The sequence below is a fragment of the Prionailurus bengalensis genome, chromosome D4 (genome assembly GCF_016509475.1).
Source record: "Prionailurus bengalensis isolate Pbe53 chromosome D4, Fcat_Pben_1.1_paternal_pri, whole genome shotgun sequence".
In the NCBI taxonomy this organism is placed as follows: Eukaryota; Metazoa; Chordata; class Mammalia; order Carnivora; family Felidae; genus Prionailurus; species Prionailurus bengalensis.
This window is the reverse complement of record NC_057359.1, coordinates 31,031,212-31,050,428: the sequence shown is the minus strand read 5'-3', so window position 1 is coordinate 31,050,428 and position 19,217 is coordinate 31,031,212. Positions and strand designations below refer to the sequence as shown.

Here is a 19,217-nt window from a genome sequence, read left to right as displayed (position 1 = left end):
AAGCGACGCTCTAGGGGCTCCAGTACGACCACCCGCCGAGCTCATGAATTCGGGGTAGTAAGTTGATCCGGGTCCCCAGTGAGGTGCCTCACCCCCTCCTCAGCGATGTCCGGAGCGCACAGAAGCAAGGCCCAGCAGTCCTGGGACAAGTTGAGACTGAGCCGCGTCACGCGCTGGGACTCCCAAGCCTGGAGGCCCCGCCCACAGGCCGGCGCAGCCAATCGCGGCGCGAGCAGACCGTAAGGGCGGGCCAGGCGTGCAGAATTCCCGAGGCCTTAAAGGCTGAGTCAGGAGCAGCTGGGCCACAATCCCCGGCCTCGGCGATCTGGGAAGCGCTGTGTGTGTGTGTTTGTGGAGTGCGCCTGCGCAGCTGTGGACGCCGTAGGTCAGCTTCTTGGTCTGGGGACCGGTACTGGAGGAGGGGATTCACCCCAGGGCACGGGCAAGTGTCGGGCGCGACCCGCGGGAATAAAAACATCTACTTGCCTGGAGTTGGTGAGGCTGAGCCGACCCTGCCTGGATCCTGTAAGCTTTGAAGATGGGAAGTGGGGGCAGGGCGGTTCGGGGAACCCAGGGCGACACTGAGACCACGGGGAGGTCCTAGGCTGTGCAGGAGTCGGTCCGTCTCAGGGCCGTGGCGGGCACAGGTCTGGCAGCCGGGCCCCCACGGGACTGGGCCTGGCCAGGAGGTACAGGGCAGGCTGACCTCCGCAAGGGCTGTGGGGCCCGGCGCTCCCTGTACCTCGGTCTGTGAACATCGTCTGGAAGCTGAGGGAGGCGAGCGGGGCGGAGAGCCTCCGGCCTGGCCCCGCCTGCAGTGTCCCTCTGGGCCAGGCCCGAGAAGGTGCTCTGAACTCCGGGAGAGCGTGGCCCTGTCCCGGTCGGGAACTGGGGCTCTGGACGCCCTCTTGCCTCGTGATTTCTTCCTCAGTTCGGGGGTAGTTAACGGCGGTGCTGGCGGCAGAGACCAAATGTGGGGACAGCAGAGCACTGGGTGCAATCCTGCCCACCTTCTGGGAAGGTCTTTCAGAAAGCTTTCAATTCAAGAAGCATGTCTCACCCCTTGCTGTATATTTGTCAAAAGAAAGATGTGAGGTGGCTACCTACCCCCTGGGGATCCCTGTCCCTACTTGGGATCAGGTGTTCTGATAAATAAGATTTCCTGGGTCACGTCGGTATTTTCAGTAAAGAACTTGGACCAACAGCTTCTTAGTTGCCTTAAGATTCTGAAATTCTGATCAAAATCTAAATTATCATTGCACTATTACAATGAAGTCTGTTTCAATTCCTATAGCACTTGTCAGCCTGTTTTTAATTTTGATGGCTGAATCATATACCTCCAAGTCCTTGGCCTGTTTTTCTCCACCCACATCCTTAGCCTTCTTCCAGGGACCTGTAAATATTTGTGAAGGTACTTTAAATGTTTTTACTCTACAACATCTCAGGAGAAAATAGGATGGCTTTTTTAAAGGATTGGTCTCATCAAATACTGATTTCATTTTCCTTTCTAGGTTTTTGAAACATGAATCCTTCACTCTTCCTGACTGCCCTTTGCTTGGGAATAGCCTCAGCTGCTTCAAAATTCGATCAAAGTTTAAATGGACAATGGTACCAATGGAAGGCAACACACAAGAGATTATATGGCATGGTAGGTAACATATGAAACTGTCCAAAGGGACCCCCAAAGAGAAAGAGTCCCTTGCCGTTGGGAGTTTATAGCCAGAGAGTAGCATGTAGAAGTCAGCTTTCACCAAGGCAATAATTTCCTCGCACCCATTATTGAGCACAATATGGGGCATAATTCCTGTTGTGTGGTTGCTAGAAAACAGCTCCCAGAAATATAAGCCATCCTGGGCCATGGTTTTTTTCCCTGTCTGCAAATCCACTAGGTGAAGATGGGCTGGTTTTAAGTAGGAATAAAGATGGTAAGTTATATATTTGCCTCTAGAATGAAGAAGGATGGAGGAGAGCAGTGTGGGAGAAGAATATAAAAATGATTGAACTGCATAACCGAGAATATAGCCAAGGGAAACATGGCTTCACAATGGCAATGAATGCTTTTGGTGACATGGTGAGTGTCAGCGTGGATTGCTGTGCTTTTTGTGCTTCCTGTCCTCTGTACTTTAGCAAAATAACCTCTTGCCTTTTCAACATTTTACTTACTTTTCCTTAAAGACCAATGAAGAATTCAGGCAGGTGATGAATGGTTTTCAAAACCAGAAGCACAAGAAAGGGAAAGTGTTCCAAGAACCTGTATTTGCTGAGATCCCCAAATCTGTGGATTGGAGAGAGAAAGGCTATGTAACTCCTGTGAAGAATCAGGTATGATAATATTTAGCAGATCTCCTTCCAAGAATAAAGCCAAAAAGGAATTAGTGTCCTTGCTTTGGTAGACAGTGGAGTTTGTTTGTTTTGTTTTATTTTGTTTTGTTTTAAGAATATTCGGGTATATGGGTTATTGTGAATCTTTGTATTTATCTTATAAACTGATAACTTTTTTATTTTCAGGGTCAGTGTGGTTCTTGTTGGGCTTTTAGTGCAACTGGTGCTCTTGAAGGACAGATGTTCCGGAAAACTGGCCAACTTGTTTCATTGAGTGAGCAGAACCTGGTGGACTGCTCTCGGCCTCAAGGCAATGAGGGCTGCAATGGTGGCCTAATGGATAATGCCTTCCGGTATGTTAAGGAAAATGGAGGCCTGGACACAGAGGAGTCTTATCCGTATCTTGGAAGGGTAAATGGAGCTCCTTATCTTGTTATTCCAGCTCAGCTTTTGAAAGCTGAACATTTTCAAAGATAACAGACACTTTACTCAGCATTCACATTTTAGATGCAAACTGACAGAACTGTCACTATAAATTATCAGCCTTAGCACAGGTTCTCTGATTAGATGGTTAGCACATAGCTGTCCTTAATTCTGTGTAACTTGGAGGCTTTTTATACACCATTCTGCACATAATTTCTGCATAGTGAAAAATTTCTTATGGACAAGTAGGCCTAAGGGGTTTCACTGAAGATAACATCTGCTAAGTTTTCAATTTCAAATCAGAAACATTTGGCTATTAACTCACAACAAAGCTGACTTGGAAATCATTAAGCTGCAAACTGCTGAGTCTTGAGGTCCTAGTGATCAAGTTTCTTTCCCATTTACCTTTAAAAAGGACTCAGAGCCCTGTAACTACAAGCCTGAGTGTTCTGCTGCCAATGACACCGGCTTTGTGGACATCCCTCAGCGGGAGAAGGCCCTGATGAAGGCAGTGGCAACTGTGGGGCCCATCTCTGTTGCTATTGATGCAGGCCATCAGTCGTTCCAGTTCTATAAATCAGGTAGGTGTTTGTATTTTTATTATAGAAGTTCAGGTAGGCAAAATTGGAAAACACCACCATAATTGTTTGGTGTTAGGTTTGGAGTCCTGCTTTCCAAGACTGTAGAATTTTGAGTGTGTGCATTTAATATAGTGATGTTTCCATTTGACATATTTAAAAAAATTTTTTTTTCAACGTTTATTTATTTTTGGGACAGAGAGAGACAGAGCATGAACGGGGGAGGGGCAGAGAGAGAGGGAGACACAGAATCGGAAACAGGCTCCAGGCTCTGAGCCATCAGCCCAGAGCCCGACGCGGGGCTCGAACTCACGGACCGCGAGATCGTGACCTGGCTGAAGTCGGACGCTTAACCGACTGCGCCACCCAGGCGCCCCTCCATTTGACATATTTTAGACATTTTCTCATGACAAGCTCTCCTTAAGTATTTTTAAATGGCTGTGTAATTCTGCAAATACAAATAATTGATGTAAGTATTCTCCAGTTGTTGGACCTTTTTTCCAAATAATGTTTACTATTGAACTGTAAAGAACCCTGTGGCTCAAGTGTTATTTATATTGTGCTGTTTCCTTAGTTGGCATTTTAGAAGTAGAAAGGATTATGCTAAGTAATATTAGTAGAAGTAGCTAAATCGTCTTAGCCTTGATAACTAGATCTTATTATTGGAAATCCTTTTCGAATAGAAAATATTTTGGGTTTAGTGGAATTTTGTTGATTTCTAGTGAGTTGAGTTTATTAGTTACCATAACTATTTTTGGTAAATATTTAAGCTTTATATGTAATTTGCTAATGGCATTTCACTGAATTTTGAGATGTCTCTTAACCGTGGTAGATAGGGTGAGTTACAGTCATGTGTCAATTGAAGCTTCTCACCCCAAATTTTACTCCTCTAGGCATTTATTATGATCCAGACTGCAGCAGCGAAAACCTGGATCATGGTGTTCTTGTAGTTGGCTATGGCTTTGAAGAAACAGATTCAAGTAAAAAATTTTGGATTGTCAAGAACAGGTATAAAACTCCAAATGTTATATATTAAATTGAAAAGGGAGTGCTTGTTTGGAATCAGTATTTGATTTCAAATCCAAAACTCATTTTGAAATCCCAGAACTTAGAGTGAACACTCTTGACATTTTTTATAAGGGTAAAATGTACTGATGTTTGATTACAGGATTCTGTAGCAAGCTTGTTGGACTTATTGTTACATATTTATAACATTGCATTTCCAAATTTTGAAAACTTTATTCAGAAACACATCTGGCCCCAAGAGCTTAGATAAAGGATTTTGCACCTGTAAGGTTAAGGGCTGGTTTCCTTTTTTGTGTCCAGTTTTTCAACAAGGTATACTGAGCAGAAACAACTGCTGACTCTTTTAACTCTGAAGGATTTTCTAAGAGTCCAGTGGGCCCTGTATGTCCTTCCTGTTACCATTTGTTGCCCTGCCATTTTATTCTACTTCCCAATTCCCAGAGGCTTTGAGGTCATCTGGATCCATTTTCACTGCTAAAGTTCTTTGAGAGGGGGTATAAGATAGCCTGCAGAAACAAACTGCTACATTGGAATCCTAGCCCTGCCTCAGTTTCCTATCTTAAAAAGTTAAGGACCTGTGGGAATTGATATACTTACCAATATATGTAATAGCACTTAGAATAGTGCTTGATAGCACCTGATATGTGGAAAGCCCTATTTTAAGTATTAGCTATTACTAATGAAGCTAATATGTACTTGATACTTTGTATAAAACAAAAAACATCTTCTTTTTTCAGTTGGGGTCCAGAATGGGGCTGGAGTGGCTATGTAAAAATGGCCAAAGACCAGAACAACCACTGTGGAATTGCTACGGCAGCCAGCTATCCCACTGTGTAAGCTGGTGGATGGGGATATTAGAGGACTTAAGGACAGCATATCTGGAGGAATTTTTATCTTAAAACTGACCAAACCCTTATGTAAGATAAGACACTTGAATCATTGAAGATCCAAGTTGTGATTTGAATTCTGTGACATTTTTATAAGGGTAAAACTTTACCACTACCTTAATTGCTGTTATAAATAGCTTTGTAATGTTGAAGACTCATTACTTAATTCTAAGACTTTTGAATTTTCATTTTTTCAAAGGATATATAAAACTTTACCTTTTAAAATAAATTTTAACTCAACATGTAGAGGTGGAACTTCTCTGTTTTCAATGCATTAACTTTTTGTGTAGTTATAAAATCTAATTGGGCTATAAAGATATAACTGGATACGCCAGTGGTGCATTAGAAGGACGCTGGGTGGTTCTCAAGATTTTCTAATTAACAAATATGCAGATTTTATGTCAGCTGCCTATTGGCTGTGTTGACCCAACCCTGAATCTAGCAAAACATAACAATCTGGAAGGGCAAAGGTAAATTGTTTTAATACTTTAACAATTCACTCTTTAGGAAAGTCAGAAGACATTAAGATCTTAGGTTTTAGACACTAGAAAAGGAGATCCTCTTCCTTTGACTCAAGATGGTTAAAACCTAGTAAGGTTATGGGAAAAAAGTCTCAGAGCCAGTTACTGAAGCATCTCCTTGAATTGCTGGTAAAGACCATGTGACTACTTTGCAGTTGAATAAGGACCAGATTCTGGATTACCAAGTCTGTTTTATCTTTGTTCTGCCAAGTCTCTGATGGCTTTCACATAACTCTTCTAGGAAAAGCCTCATTTGTTGCCTAGTGTTAGCAAAAGTATATTTAATGTCTATGATGAACAAGTCTCTCATGTTTGATAGTAACTGGAAAAATGTGTTAAAGATCCACAAGAGATGAGTGTGGACTACAAAAATAGGCTTCTGGCCTAGGAAGATCACTGGGTCAAAATTGGGGGCTTAGCTAGCTATGTAATCTCTGAATTAAAACTAAACTTGGAAGGGAAAAAAACAGCCTAAGCATATGGTTGCACAGGTAGTAAATACAAATAAGACAATATATTTGTATATTTAAAAGATGGAAAGAAAATATGCCAAACTTTTGAGTGGGTTATGGATGATTATTTTCTTTAACCTGTTCCACGGAAGACATGTATTTTTATTAGTAGGGGGAAAATTGTGAAAATATACCTACATTCTGCAGGCCAAAGAAGCAGGTGTACGTGTGTTTAAAAATCTCATGCTCCCAATTGATAAGAAAACACATGGACTAAGCTGGTGAAATATTTAATATAGCCATACTCAATTATGAAGGGAATGAGAGACCGAAGACAACTGGAACCTTATAGCCCACAAAACCTTCAATAATTTTTGTCCATACATCAATATAATGTACCATATTCAATCTGAGTTTTCTCTAAGAAAGGATTCCTTCACCTTGCTTTGCAACAGCAGGCTAACTCAGTGGTGTCCACAGAATCCTGGAACAACTCAAGACTCTAAGGAAACATCTGGGTGCTAAACTGAAGGGAAGCATGATGGCTTTGTATTTTAAAAAGTTTCAAGTCTGTCAAAGCAGAGGACACCTCAGATGTCTAAAGTATTTGTTTTTGTAACTTCCAAAGACCTTTATATTTTAAGTTGTGAAAAGTTCCAAACCACATCTATCATCTAAAAGAATTTCAAAGGAGCCAATAGACTTGAAATAAAGAGAGCTGGAAATAAATTTTATCACTACAAAATCTAGTCTGAAGAACAGGCTACCAGTATTTCCTATAGTCCAGACATCCAAATAGTTACTTATCCTAGTTAATATTTCAGAGGAAGTAAGGAAAAGTGAGACAATTTGGCAAGTTATGAGGGAGGAATTGGCTTACGTGGATTTGTAGCTGTAACACGTGGACATCTTGTTAGGGGAGAGAATGGGCTCAGAGTATAGCAGTCCCTCCTTAATTGCAGTTTTGCTTTCCATGGTTTTAGTCAACCACAGTCCAGAAGCAAATGATCCTCCTTTTGACAGGTGAGTAGGAGGTCAATAGTAGACTGATGCTATATCACAGTGCCTGTCATTCATGTCACTTCATCTCATCACATATTATATATATATATATTATATATATATATTTATATATATATTTATATATAATATATATAATATAGATAGATATTATATATATATTTATATATTTATATATTATATATATATATAATATCTATCTATCTATATATATAATATCTATCTATATATATATATAAAATCACGTCTCACATCACAAGAAGGATGAGTATGTACAATAAGATATTTTGACAGAGACCACATTCACATAACTTATTACAATATACTATAATTCTATTTTCATGTTGATTTTATCCTATGCCTAATTTACAAATTAAATTTTATCATATATGTATAGGAAAAAACAGTGCAGTTGATCCTTGAATAACATGGGGCCTGGGTGTGCCAACCCTATCCCCATCTCATGCAGTTGAAAATCTGTATAACTTTTGAGTTCCCGAAGTCTCTTTTTGACTCCCCAAACCTTAACTAATAGCTTAGTGTTGGCCAGAAACTTTACCAATAATACAATTAACATGTATTTTAGATGTTATACGTATCATATACAGTATTTTTACAATAGAGAAAAATGTTAAGAAAATCATTAGGAAAATACATAACTGTAAAAGAATCCACGTGTAAGTGGGCCTACATGCACAGGATAAGCCGTATGCTTAAACCACTGATACCACATTGCATATATATAACTTCAGATAACATTTTTGAGATATAAGTCTGTAAACTTATATGTATAAGCATATTGGAATACTCCTGTGCTTAACTCACTGAAAGTACACTTTGTACAATATATCTTTCAAGTGACATTTTCATTAAAATACAAGGGTTTGTAAACTCTTGTGTAGAAGCATGTGAGAGTAGCATCATGTTTAACTCATTAAAACTATACTGTATAAAAAAAAGTGGGCCTACACAATTCAAACCTGTGTTGTTCAAAGGTCAAACGAGTGTGAGTTTGGTACTATCTGCAGTTTCAGGCATCCACTGGGAGTCTGGGAATGTATTACCCACAAATAAGGGGAAACTACTGTAATTAGAAAACTCATTTTTTGCACTTATTTTTCATCACCATCTCCAAGGTATACTTACAAAATCTTAAGCAAGTATAGACTTCCCTATTTCTGTTAGTGATTTATGATTGATGAAAGTTACAGTTAAGTTACAGTTAAGACCACATTTATATGTTTTGCCTATAAAATTTGAAATTGGCTGTTTCCTAAACTCAGTTACCTTTTGGCTGATATAAAAATCTAAAACAAAAAACTTGTGGGAGTTTAAAGAAAAGCAAGTATTAGTGTATATATACATGTTTACATACATACATATGTGTGTATGTGTGTTTATCTCCCATCACTTTACAGAATTTCAGAAATGTTCATGGTCATCACTATTTTTAAATAACTTAATAAGAAACTATTACCAAGAGCTGCTCCATGGTCTCTTTTCTCAGTACTACATATTAAAACTTTTGTAGTTAATATATTTCCTCATTCAACTGTGCTGTCGGTTCTGGGGACACAAGAACAAAGGTATAGTCACAGTCTGTCTCTTGTGGAGCTCACATTCTCATATTGCTGAACCCATGCATAACCTCCATCTTTTACCGTAGCCACCATTCATGAGCCCATTTGCAATCACAGGAGTGGCTGGAGAAAGAATGACTGGTAGTCACAGAACAGGTCATTTTATTCACTTGATTTACTGAGGTTACCTCTGGTGAGCATTTGCATGGGACAAAAATATAGTCATGCTTTTTGCCCATTCAGAGAGCTCTATTCACACACCTCTTCTCTAGGTCTCTTTGTCAGCAATTTTCCAACCATGTTTCTTCCAAGACCCTGATAATCCAGCCAAACCATGGTTACAGCTCATGAATTAGTATATAATAGCACTTCTGGCCATTTTTCCTTCCAAGCAAAATGAACAACCAGATGTTCAACGTTCTGCTCACAGGGAGGATTTCCCTTCACCACTGTCCTTTAGGGATGTCCCAAAAAGGGGTTATAGTGTGCTACAGTTGTCCACTTCAGTTAGTGTCTGCATATCACATAGAACCATCTATAAACCAGCCCAAGCTTTCTCTTCCTCAATCAACTGATTTTAGAGAATGCCCTGTGAGACCATAGGTTGAGGCTGGGCGCAAGAAGGCAGGAGTGGGGGCCATGAGCATTTGGCCCCTTCCTAATGTAACTTCTGCCTTGAGGGCCTGCTTAGACCTAATCCCATGTATACCACTTCTACTTAATGATGGAGTGCTGCAATGCACATTTGGCTTTGTGGCTTGGTGGGTCAGATAATACACAGTTCATGATGAGCAGCTCATGAAATTGGTGGCCCATTTTTAAGCATTTATTCTCTAATACCCAGTAGCCAAGCTAAAAGCTGTTTTTCGAAAGGAGAATAGTTATCTGCAGAGGATAGCGTGACTTCACTCCCCAAATCCTTAAGGGTCTGCATTATTATTTGCCTATTGGAGCCTATCAGTGGCTCCAAACAGCATCTCTACTACTACTTCAAGAATCATTGAATCTACTGAATCATATGGTCCAAGGGGCCCAGCAGCTTGCATAGATAGCAGCCTGGACCTGTTGCAGCCTTATCTTGTTCTGAGCCCCACTCAAAATTTAACAGTGTTTTTGGGTTACTCAGTAAATGGACCAGAGTAGCATACTCAAGCGAGGAATATGTTGCCTTCAAAATCCAAAGAGGCCCACCTAAGCATTCTCTTTTTTGGTTATAGTGGAGCCAGATGCAAAAATTTATGCTTCATCTTAGAAGGGATATCTTGACATGCTCAACATCACTGAACACCTAGAAATTTTACTGAGATGGGAAGCCCTTAAGTTTTTGTAGGATTTATTTCCCACCCTCTGACATGCAGATGTCTTACCAATAAGACCAGTAAGTCTAGAATAGTTGCTACTTCCTGCTCACTAGTTCTATTTAGCATAATGTCATCAATGTAATGGACCACTATGATGTGGGGAAAAAAGATAATCAAGATCCCTGAGAACTAAATTATGATGTACAGCTGGAGAGCTGATATGCCCCTAAGGTAAAGGTGTATTGTTGGCCTTGCCAACTGAAAACAAACTGCTTCTGGTGGTCTTTACTAATAGGTGTGGAGGGGAAAAAAGCATTTACCAGATCAATACCTGCATACCAGGTAGTAAGGGATACGTTAATTTGCTGAAACTATGTAACCAGATCTGGAATAGCAATTGGAGTTAAGTTTATGGTTAGTTTATGATAATTCACAGGTTAAATTTATGATAATTCACTGTCATTCTTCAAGATCCATGTGTTTTTTTCACAGGCCAAATAGATGAATTGAATGGGGATGTGGTGGTGAAAATCACGATCCCCGAATCTTTCAAGTCCTTGATGGTGGCCCTAATTTCTGAAATCCCTCCAGAAATGTGTCACCGCTTTTGGCTTACTATTTTGCAAGGTAGAAGCAGTTCTGGTGAATTCCACTTGGTCTTTCCTACTGTAATACCCCTAACTCCACAGATCTGGGAACCAGTGTGGGAATTCTGCCAGTTGCTGAGAATGTCAATTCCATTTATCCATTCTGGAACTGGGGGGAAAAAACTATACTGAACCCACTGAGATGGACCTGAGCAAAAACTCCATTGATCACCCTTTCTCCATAAACCCCTACTCTGATGTATGAGGTTTGGGTCTCCTAGAATTAGTGTCAGTTCAGAGGCAGTATTGAGTAGTTCCCAAAATGTCTGATTGTCTTATTTTTTCCAAAACATATCACCTTTATAAAAGGCTATCAGCCTCTTTGGAAAAGCCTGGGAGAAAAAATGAACAGTAAAAAGAGTATAAACAGAATAAAAGTCAACAGTGTAGTGGGGACCCAGGTTCCCTTTCAGTTAAGGGTTTGGAGTCTGTAAACTGTCCCAAGTTCTGGAATTAATTGAGGGGCTGTAACTCTTTTTTTTTTTCAAGTTAGACTTCTGCTGTTCAAGTTAGACCTAGAACTCATCTGCCTTTACAGATGATATAAGAATTTAGTAGACTGCCCACCTGTTTCTCTTCTAGGGACACTATTATCAGCTAGCCAGTGCCATAGGTCCTTGCAAGTCAGACTGCTCTAACTACTGCAGCAACTCTGCTGTCCACTTTGGTAACCATGTCCACTGTGGTGTGTTCCAGTTGGGTGGGGGTCAGTGGCACTGGCAGTGAAAGAATTCACCCGAGCCAGAACAAAGGAGATAGAAATTTATTGAACACACTGCAATGGAGCAGTGGGCAGGACAGCAAAGGAGAAACTATCTGCCACAGTGGTGAGGGACTATAGTTATAGAGTGGAGTGAGGAAATATGGGAACATATGGAATTTTCCCTTTTTTGGTACCTGTGCCTGGTTGTAAGTAGCTCATTGGTCAGTTAGGGCCTATGGCTATGTCGAGGTTGGTCACTCAGCCTGTTTACATCCGCTCGGTAGTCACTGTGGGCCCTTTTGTCTTGCTCAAGTTTCTATTGCTCAAGCATGTCACCTAAAAGTGGCCTCTACATCCATCTTATCTTTGGTGATTAAGTGCCACCATTTGGCTCCTGCCACCCAGGATCCACTTACCCCATTGCATTTAAGATCTCAATTCAGTGGCAGCATTTTCCACTGTAATTTCTAATCTGTTGAGAAGAGTGACCACAGAGCTTTTCAAAGATACTAGGATTTCCCTCACAAATTTATTTCTTACAGTCATAGTGGAAGAAGGTGTGTCCTCTATACCCTTCTGTGGTGAGTGAGCATTGTTACATGACAAATCCACTCTAACATTTGAAACTCCCAAACCTTTGGATACCTTTTCTTCTACAATATACCAAAAGCATCTAGACTACATTTAGTGTAGGTGTAGGAGAGCAGACTGATTCTTTGGCCTTCCATCTTGTTCCTGTCCCTGCAATGATCTCCCTCAGGGATACTTGTTCCAGCTCCTTGGAGGTTTATGTATCCCCTAACCAGAATGCAAGAAGGCTTAATCTGATCATCCCTAAGGTTGTTTAGATAACTAGTAGAGATAACATCATTTCTTCCCTTCCCCCACTCTGGTGCACAGATGATCTGTTAAATGTTAAACACTTTGACCCCACAATGGCCTCTGCACACCCCCTTGCTCTATAAAATCTGTGGATTAAGCTCCAGACCTTGCAGACAACAGCTGCAAAGCACCTGGATCATCATCCACCCAATCCCCATATCAGTAAAACTGTGTGTAAATGGTATGGAGTGGCTTACTTCATTTTTAGGTTTCAAAGTATCTCAAAGGATACTTTACTGTTCCTCTTCCATCTTCTAACAATTGGTGAGCTAAGCTAGAGACCTTGTTTAACAAGCTAGAGCTTGTTTAACAAAACAAGCAGAGATAAAGGGGCTCTGTCAGGGGAAAGCCCATAATCCGTGGGGGAAATCCCATTGTCGGTGGGGGAAATCCCAAGCTGGCCAGGCACTGTCATGTGGGAAGACTCAGCTAGGTTTTTTGAGCATTTTGGAGCAGTGCATGAATAGGGGGATACCCTGAAATGGCCAAAAGGATTGTTAGATATCCTATCTAGAATGGTAGGGAAAAGGGAAGGGAAAGTGAACAAGCTATTGTGGCAGTAGCTTGGCCAGAGATATGTGCATTACGAGACACTGCAGAATTATAAGTAAGGAGAGAATTAGAACAGACTAGAGAAGCATTGACTTTGGAAAAGGATGTACAAGCCACATCTAATATGGATATCTTATCCACAAGAATACAACAGCAGGAGAAATGCTTAGAAAGTATGGCATGTACAATGGCAAAGATGCATGGGTGCAGGCTACCATACACTAAAGTGAGAATTATTATATTTCAAGAGAATTGGGACCCTAAAGCTTAGGGTCCCTGGAATAATGACTCCGCTTATGGGGAGGATATTATAATAGAGGAGGAAAATGACTTACAGTCATACCCTTTGATTCAAACAAAGACCCAGGCCCCTCATGAGCCTTGAGATAACCAAGAATAAATTCCGACAAGTCAGAAAATGCCTATGAGGTGAATTAGTGGAGCTAATGAGTCATTTTAAGCAAAAAGGCCAAGAAGGGATGCATCTTGTATGTTACAACTGTGGAATATTGGGACAGATGGTATTGTGTTAGAGGGTCTGAGATGTCAAAAATGGCCTCAGTCACTGCTCAACCTGCCTTGGAACAGAGGTTATATACCATGCCGCAGGCATGGGTAAGTGCTTAGCTAATTTGATTGATTTGATAAACTCTAGCATTAAAATGACCTGGCCTACAAAGTATGGAAAAAGCCCAAATGTCCATTGATGAATGAATGGTAAAGAAGATGTGATATATATATATATATATATATACACACATATATATATACACACATGTATATGTATATGTATATATATACACACATGTATATGTATATGTATATGTATATATACACACATGTATATGTATATGTACATATATGTATATGTATATATATGTATATGTATATATATGTATATATATACACAGTGGAGTATTACTCGGCAGTTGAAAAGAATGAAATCTTGCCATTCACAACTACGTGGATGGAACTAGAGGGTATTATGCTAAGCGAAATTAGTCAGTCAGAGAAAGACAAATATCATATGACTTCACATACATCTCCCTTCTAAGATGAAGCATAAATTGTTGCATATGAAGCCCATATGACATTTGGAAAAAGCCCAAATGTCCATTGATGAATGAATGGATAAAGAAGATGTGATATATATATATACATACATATATATACACATATATATGTATACATGTATACATATATATGTGTATATATATGTATATATATAATATACATATATATGTATATATGTATATATGTATATACACACATATATATGTATATAATATATATGTGTATATATATTATATATATACATATATACACACATATATATGTATACATGTATACATATATATGTGTGTATATATGTATATATATAATATATACATATATATACACACACACTGTGGAGTATTACTCGGCAGTCAAAAAGAATGAAATCTTGCCATTCACAACTACATGGATGGAACTAGAGGGTATTATGCTAAGCGAAATTAGTCAGTCAGAGAAAGACAAATATCATATGACTTCACTCATATGAGGACTTTAAGATACAAAACAGATGAACATCAGGGAAGGGAAGCAAAAATAATATAAAAACAGGGAGCGGGACAAAACATAACAGACTCTTTAAATATGGAGAACAAACAGGGTTACTGGAGGGGTTGTGGGAGGGGGATGGGCTAAATGGGTAAGGGGCATTAAGGAATCTACTCCTGAAATCATTGTTTGCACTATATGCTAACTTGGATGTAAATTAAAAAAAAAAAAAAAAAAGATGACTTGGCCTAATGAAGGGGATTTTTCCCTACCCTCCATTACACTGGACCTCTATGGAAGAACTATAAGAAATTATGTAAGAACTGGGAATGAAACATGCCATTTACATTCAGCATTTTAGAGGACCAAATAATTATTTTCCTCTTATATGAAAGACCATGCCTCAGGGGCATGTTATGAGACTTTAGTATCTGTCCTTTCACCTATGGTTAATCAGTCCATTGCTATAGTAGTGGCTATGGTGGCTGACTTACATGAAACCAAAAGAATCTGGCATAGGGGAAATAGATAGGTTGAAAAATGGAAAAACAAAGGATCCTGCCAATAATAAAATGGCAGAAAGGGGGTCCATCAGGGTCTCTAGTAAACAACTAGATTTACTAGTTGTAAACTCTAATATTATCTAGGACCCCAAGAGGAAATATAGACAAACAATCCAATGGGTCTTGCTAAGCCTATGGAAGGCATTGACTAAAGGAAAGCAGTTTATTCCCTTGAAAGAAGGCTCAAAAAAGCCAGATGTGTTCCTGAGTGCCCCTCTGCTAACAAGTGAATTTAGAGTATGGGTACTCCTTACTCCTAGAGATTAGAAGTTAGATCAACATTGCCCTCTGGTGAGTACAATAGGGGTGACCAGAGGCCCCATGTTGAATTAATCATTTATTAGTTTCACACTAACAGACAGACTGTACTAGTTCTAATGTACACTGGAGCTGAATGCACACTAATCTATGGAAACTCCTTGATATCTCAGGGAGAAATAGAAGCAATTGATACTATGGGAGACAAATTATCAAGGTCAGACAAACTAGTCTCTACCTACAGATTGGCAGGCTCCCACCCTGCTGTTTTCTAGTGCATGTATCACCCATTCTTCAGTATGTTTTGGGTGTAGATGTTTTACAGGATCTAGACCTAACTACCATGACAGGCAAATTCAAGTTGCACATTGGAGTCGTAAAACCCATCACTGTGGGTTCTGCAAATTGGGAATCTATACAGCTGCCAGTTCCTCTGAAGAATAATAAGCATAAAACAATATAAAGTACGGGGGGTGGGGAGCATAACAAGTTTACTGACACCATTAAAGAATTAGGAAAGGCAGAGGTAATCAGGCCTGCTCAAAGCCCATCCGATAATAGTCTAGTTTGGCCTATAAAGAAATCTAGGGGCGCCTGGGTGGCTCAGTCGGTTAAGTGTCCAACTTTGGCTCAGGTCATGATCTCATGGTTCATGGGTTCGAGCCCCACAGTGGGCTCTGTGCTGACAGCTCACAGCCTGCAGCCTACTTCAGATTCTGTCTCTGGCTCTTTCTGCCCCTCCTCAGCTTGTGCTCTCTCTGTCTCTAAAATAAACATTAAAAAAAAAAAAGAAATCTAATTGGACATGGTGAATGACAATAGATTATTTACATGCAACAGGAGACAATGGCTCTTCCAGGCATTGCCCCAAGAGTGCCTCCATAGTCCCACAATTTGTCATAGGATGGTAGCCAGAGATCTGGAAAACTGGGTATTGCCAGAGGAGATGGTGCTTTATCACTACATAGATGATGTAATGTTAACTTGTGATGATTTATCCTCCCTGTCTCAAGCAGCTGCGTCATTACAGGTGCACTTGAAGTCACAAGGATGAGAAGTAAATACTGACCAGATCCTTCCTGGGTGTCATCTGGGCAGTGTCCTGGGTGTCATCTGGGCAGGTAAGACCAAAGTGGTGCCAGAGGCAGTCATTGATAAAATACAAGCCTTCCCAGTCCCTGAACCAGTAAAGGAATTGCAGGCTTTTGTTGGTTTATTAGATTACTGGAGACCTTTTTGTCCCCATCTAACCCAGATATTAAGACCTTTCCATGCCTTGCTTAAGAACGGAAACTGATGGGATCAGGAGGCTTTCTTAAAGGCAAAAATTGTAGTAAATATGTTGCTTAGGGTCTTAGGGTATCCCATTTTGTAACTATGAGTTGGAATTTCCTTCTGGTGTGATAAGGAAGCTCAAAATTTTTCTTCCTTACTTTATTTTCTTTTCTGCTCATCCCTTAGTAAAGAAATGGCTAAGTACAATTCCTCAAGCAGATTTATTACTTAAGCACTCTTTAAAACCAGCCTTGGGAGAAGGGGTTCTCCTAAAAAATGTTCAAAAGTCAGTGGATGGAAAATTGTGAGTTCCTAAATTGTTTTCTTGGCCAACCATGTCATTTTGTAACCAAAGTTTTACTTGAGACACTTAAATTAATCCACATGACTTTGAAAAGAATAAACCCAATAAAACAAAAATAAAATAAAATAAAGTAAAATAAATAAAATAAAACTCTCAGGTTGTTTTGTGAGTCATTTTCTCGAAGTCAGTAGATCTTACAGCAGAAGAAGCACATAGTAATGCCTGTGACATATACATCTCAGGTAAAAAAAACAAGTTGTAGATCAGTATGAATAATTTGTTACAATTTTTTTTAAATACAGAGACAGGGGCATGTGGGTGGCTCAGTCAGTTAAGCATCGGACTTTCGCTCAGGTCATGATCTCACAGTTTGTGAGATCCAGCTCTGCTTCCAGTGAGCTCAAGCCCCGCTTCAGGTGAGCCCCGCTTCTGTCCCTCTCTCCCTCTCTCTCTGCCCCTCATTCACATGAGCCCTCTCAAAAAAAAAAAAATACAGAGAGACATACACATTTTTGTATGTATTTTTAAAAGTCTTCAAAAGTTATAAACCAGGTATGCTTCCTGGAGCATAAAAAGAGATACTTTCTCTTTCTGCTGTATTATTCCAATTAAAAAAAATAATATACATTCTTCTCATGAGGTAACAGATTCAGAAGTATACAGTTCAATTTAAAAAACCTAAGAATTGGTAAAGGAAAAGGAAGAGGAGAAAGAGGGGAAAACAGACTGTCTTTAGATAGGTTAAATCAAGGCAAGTCTCCTATTTGGAGGATTTATCTTTCCGAGATTTGCACTGTCATTGCTCAGCCAGTCCATTCACACAACATTCACATGAGGAACTGCCACTGGTCAGTCATTAGCCATGCAGTCTCAATAACACAGAACTTCTCTGAGAGCCGTGGGCTGTTGGCTCAAAGTCACTGGGCTCAGCCCAAGGGGCTAGAGAGGGATTTTGCTAAGAGCCAAAGAGAAGTGGACAATAAGGGAATATACCAAGAGACAATTCTGATTAGACTGCTTTAGTGAGAAGATAAAACTAACTCTTGTGTGAATTTCAGAATACATATTCTCTTTACTTCCACCTGCATCCCATATCCCAAAATTGGGACAGAAGTGTCCTTTCCTCAGCTTTCTGTACCCTCTCCTCTTCCTCCACATCCAGGAACAGCACTAGATTGCTAATCACACAACACTCAGAGGGAGGGCCAATATAGGTAGAAGCAAAAAAACAAATCCTCGCTTGTGGATTCTCTATTCTGCTTTTAAAAATTATATCAGGGGCTCCTGGGTGGCTCAGTCTGTTAAACATCCAACTTCAGCTCAGGTCATGATCTCACAGTCTGTGAGTTCAAGCCCCGCATCTGGCTCTGTGCTGACAGCTCAGAGCCTGGAGCCTGCTTCAGATTATGTGTCTCCCTCTCTCTCTGCCCTCCCCTGCTCATGCTCTGTCTCTCTCTGTCTTGAAAATAAATAAAAACATTTAAAAAAAATTATATCAGAGCAGGACACCTGGGTGGCTCAGTCAATTAAGTGTCTACTCTTGCTTTTGGATCAGGTCATGATCTCAGAGTTCGTGGATTCAAGCCCTGCATCAGGCTCTACACTGACATTGTGGAACCTGCTTGGGATTCTCTTCCTCTCCCTCCCACTCCCTGTTTCTCTGCCCTTCCCCCACTTGTTCATGCGCGCGCACTCTCTCTCTCTCAAAGTAAATAAATAAACTTTAAAAAATTATATCAGAGCATTTCACAGGGAAGGTCATGAAGGAACTTCCAAAGTGATGATAATATTCTGTATCTTAGTAAGAATTTGGGTTATATAGGTGTATGCATTTGTTAAAACTCAAAGATTTGTGCAGTTCAGGGGCGCCTGGGTGGCTCAGTTGGTTGAACATCCAACTCTTAATTTCAGCTCAGGTCATGATCTCAAAGTCATGGGATTGAGCCCATGTCAGGTTCTGTACTGGGCGTGGTGCTGCTTGAGATTCTCTATCTCCCTCTCTTTCTGCGCCTCCCCCACTTGTGCTCCCCCTACTTTTTCTCTCTCTACAAAAAAAAAAAAAAAAGATTCGTGCAGTTCCTTACATGTAAATTTTACATAAAAAGAAAAATATTGTAAACAAATATTGACTCCTCATCCATGATATGCATACTAAATCAGAGGAAGCACTAATGTCTGCAGGTTGTATTTTTCATTTTGGTGATAAAATATGCATAATATAAAATTCATCATTTTAACCATGTACAATTCAGTGGCATTAAGTATATCCACAATGTTGTACACACATCACCACTTTTCACTTCCAGAACTTTCTTACCATCCCAATCAGGAGCTCTGTACCCATTAAACAATAACTCCCCATCCTCCCCTCCTCCCAGCCC

The 19,217-nt window shown here is 40.1% G+C and overlaps 1 protein-coding gene across 1 annotated transcript; it reads left to right on the top strand.

Moving 5' to 3' along the window:
* The first annotated feature begins 257 nt into the window (after positions 1–257).
* On the top strand, positions 258–5,482 carry LOC122475308 (procathepsin L). The gene is made up of 8 exons (XM_043567143.1): positions 258–525; positions 1,512–1,648; positions 1,949–2,071; positions 2,176–2,322; positions 2,509–2,733; positions 3,161–3,326; positions 4,217–4,331; positions 5,087–5,482. The coding sequence occupies exons 2-8, from the start codon at positions 1,523–1,525 to the stop codon at positions 5,184–5,186; spliced, it is 1,002 nt and encodes a 333-aa protein (XP_043423078.1). The 5' UTR covers positions 258–525; positions 1,512–1,522; the 3' UTR covers positions 5,187–5,482.
* The last annotated feature ends 13,735 nt before the right edge of the window (positions 5,483–19,217 follow it).

Excerpts from the sequence above, each read along its gene's own strand:
- LOC122475308 (XM_043567143.1), top strand. The coding sequence starts at position 1,523 with ATGAATCCTTCACTCTTCCTGACTGCCCTTTGCTTGGGAATAGCCTCA. Across the intron at positions 1,649-1,948 it reads ACAAGAGATTATATGGCATG|AATGAAGAAGGATGGAGGAG; the intron begins GTAGGTAACATA and ends ATTTGCCTCTAG. Across the intron at positions 2,734-3,160 it reads CTTATCCGTATCTTGGAAGG|GACTCAGAGCCCTGTAACTA; the intron begins GTAAATGGAGCT and ends ACCTTTAAAAAG.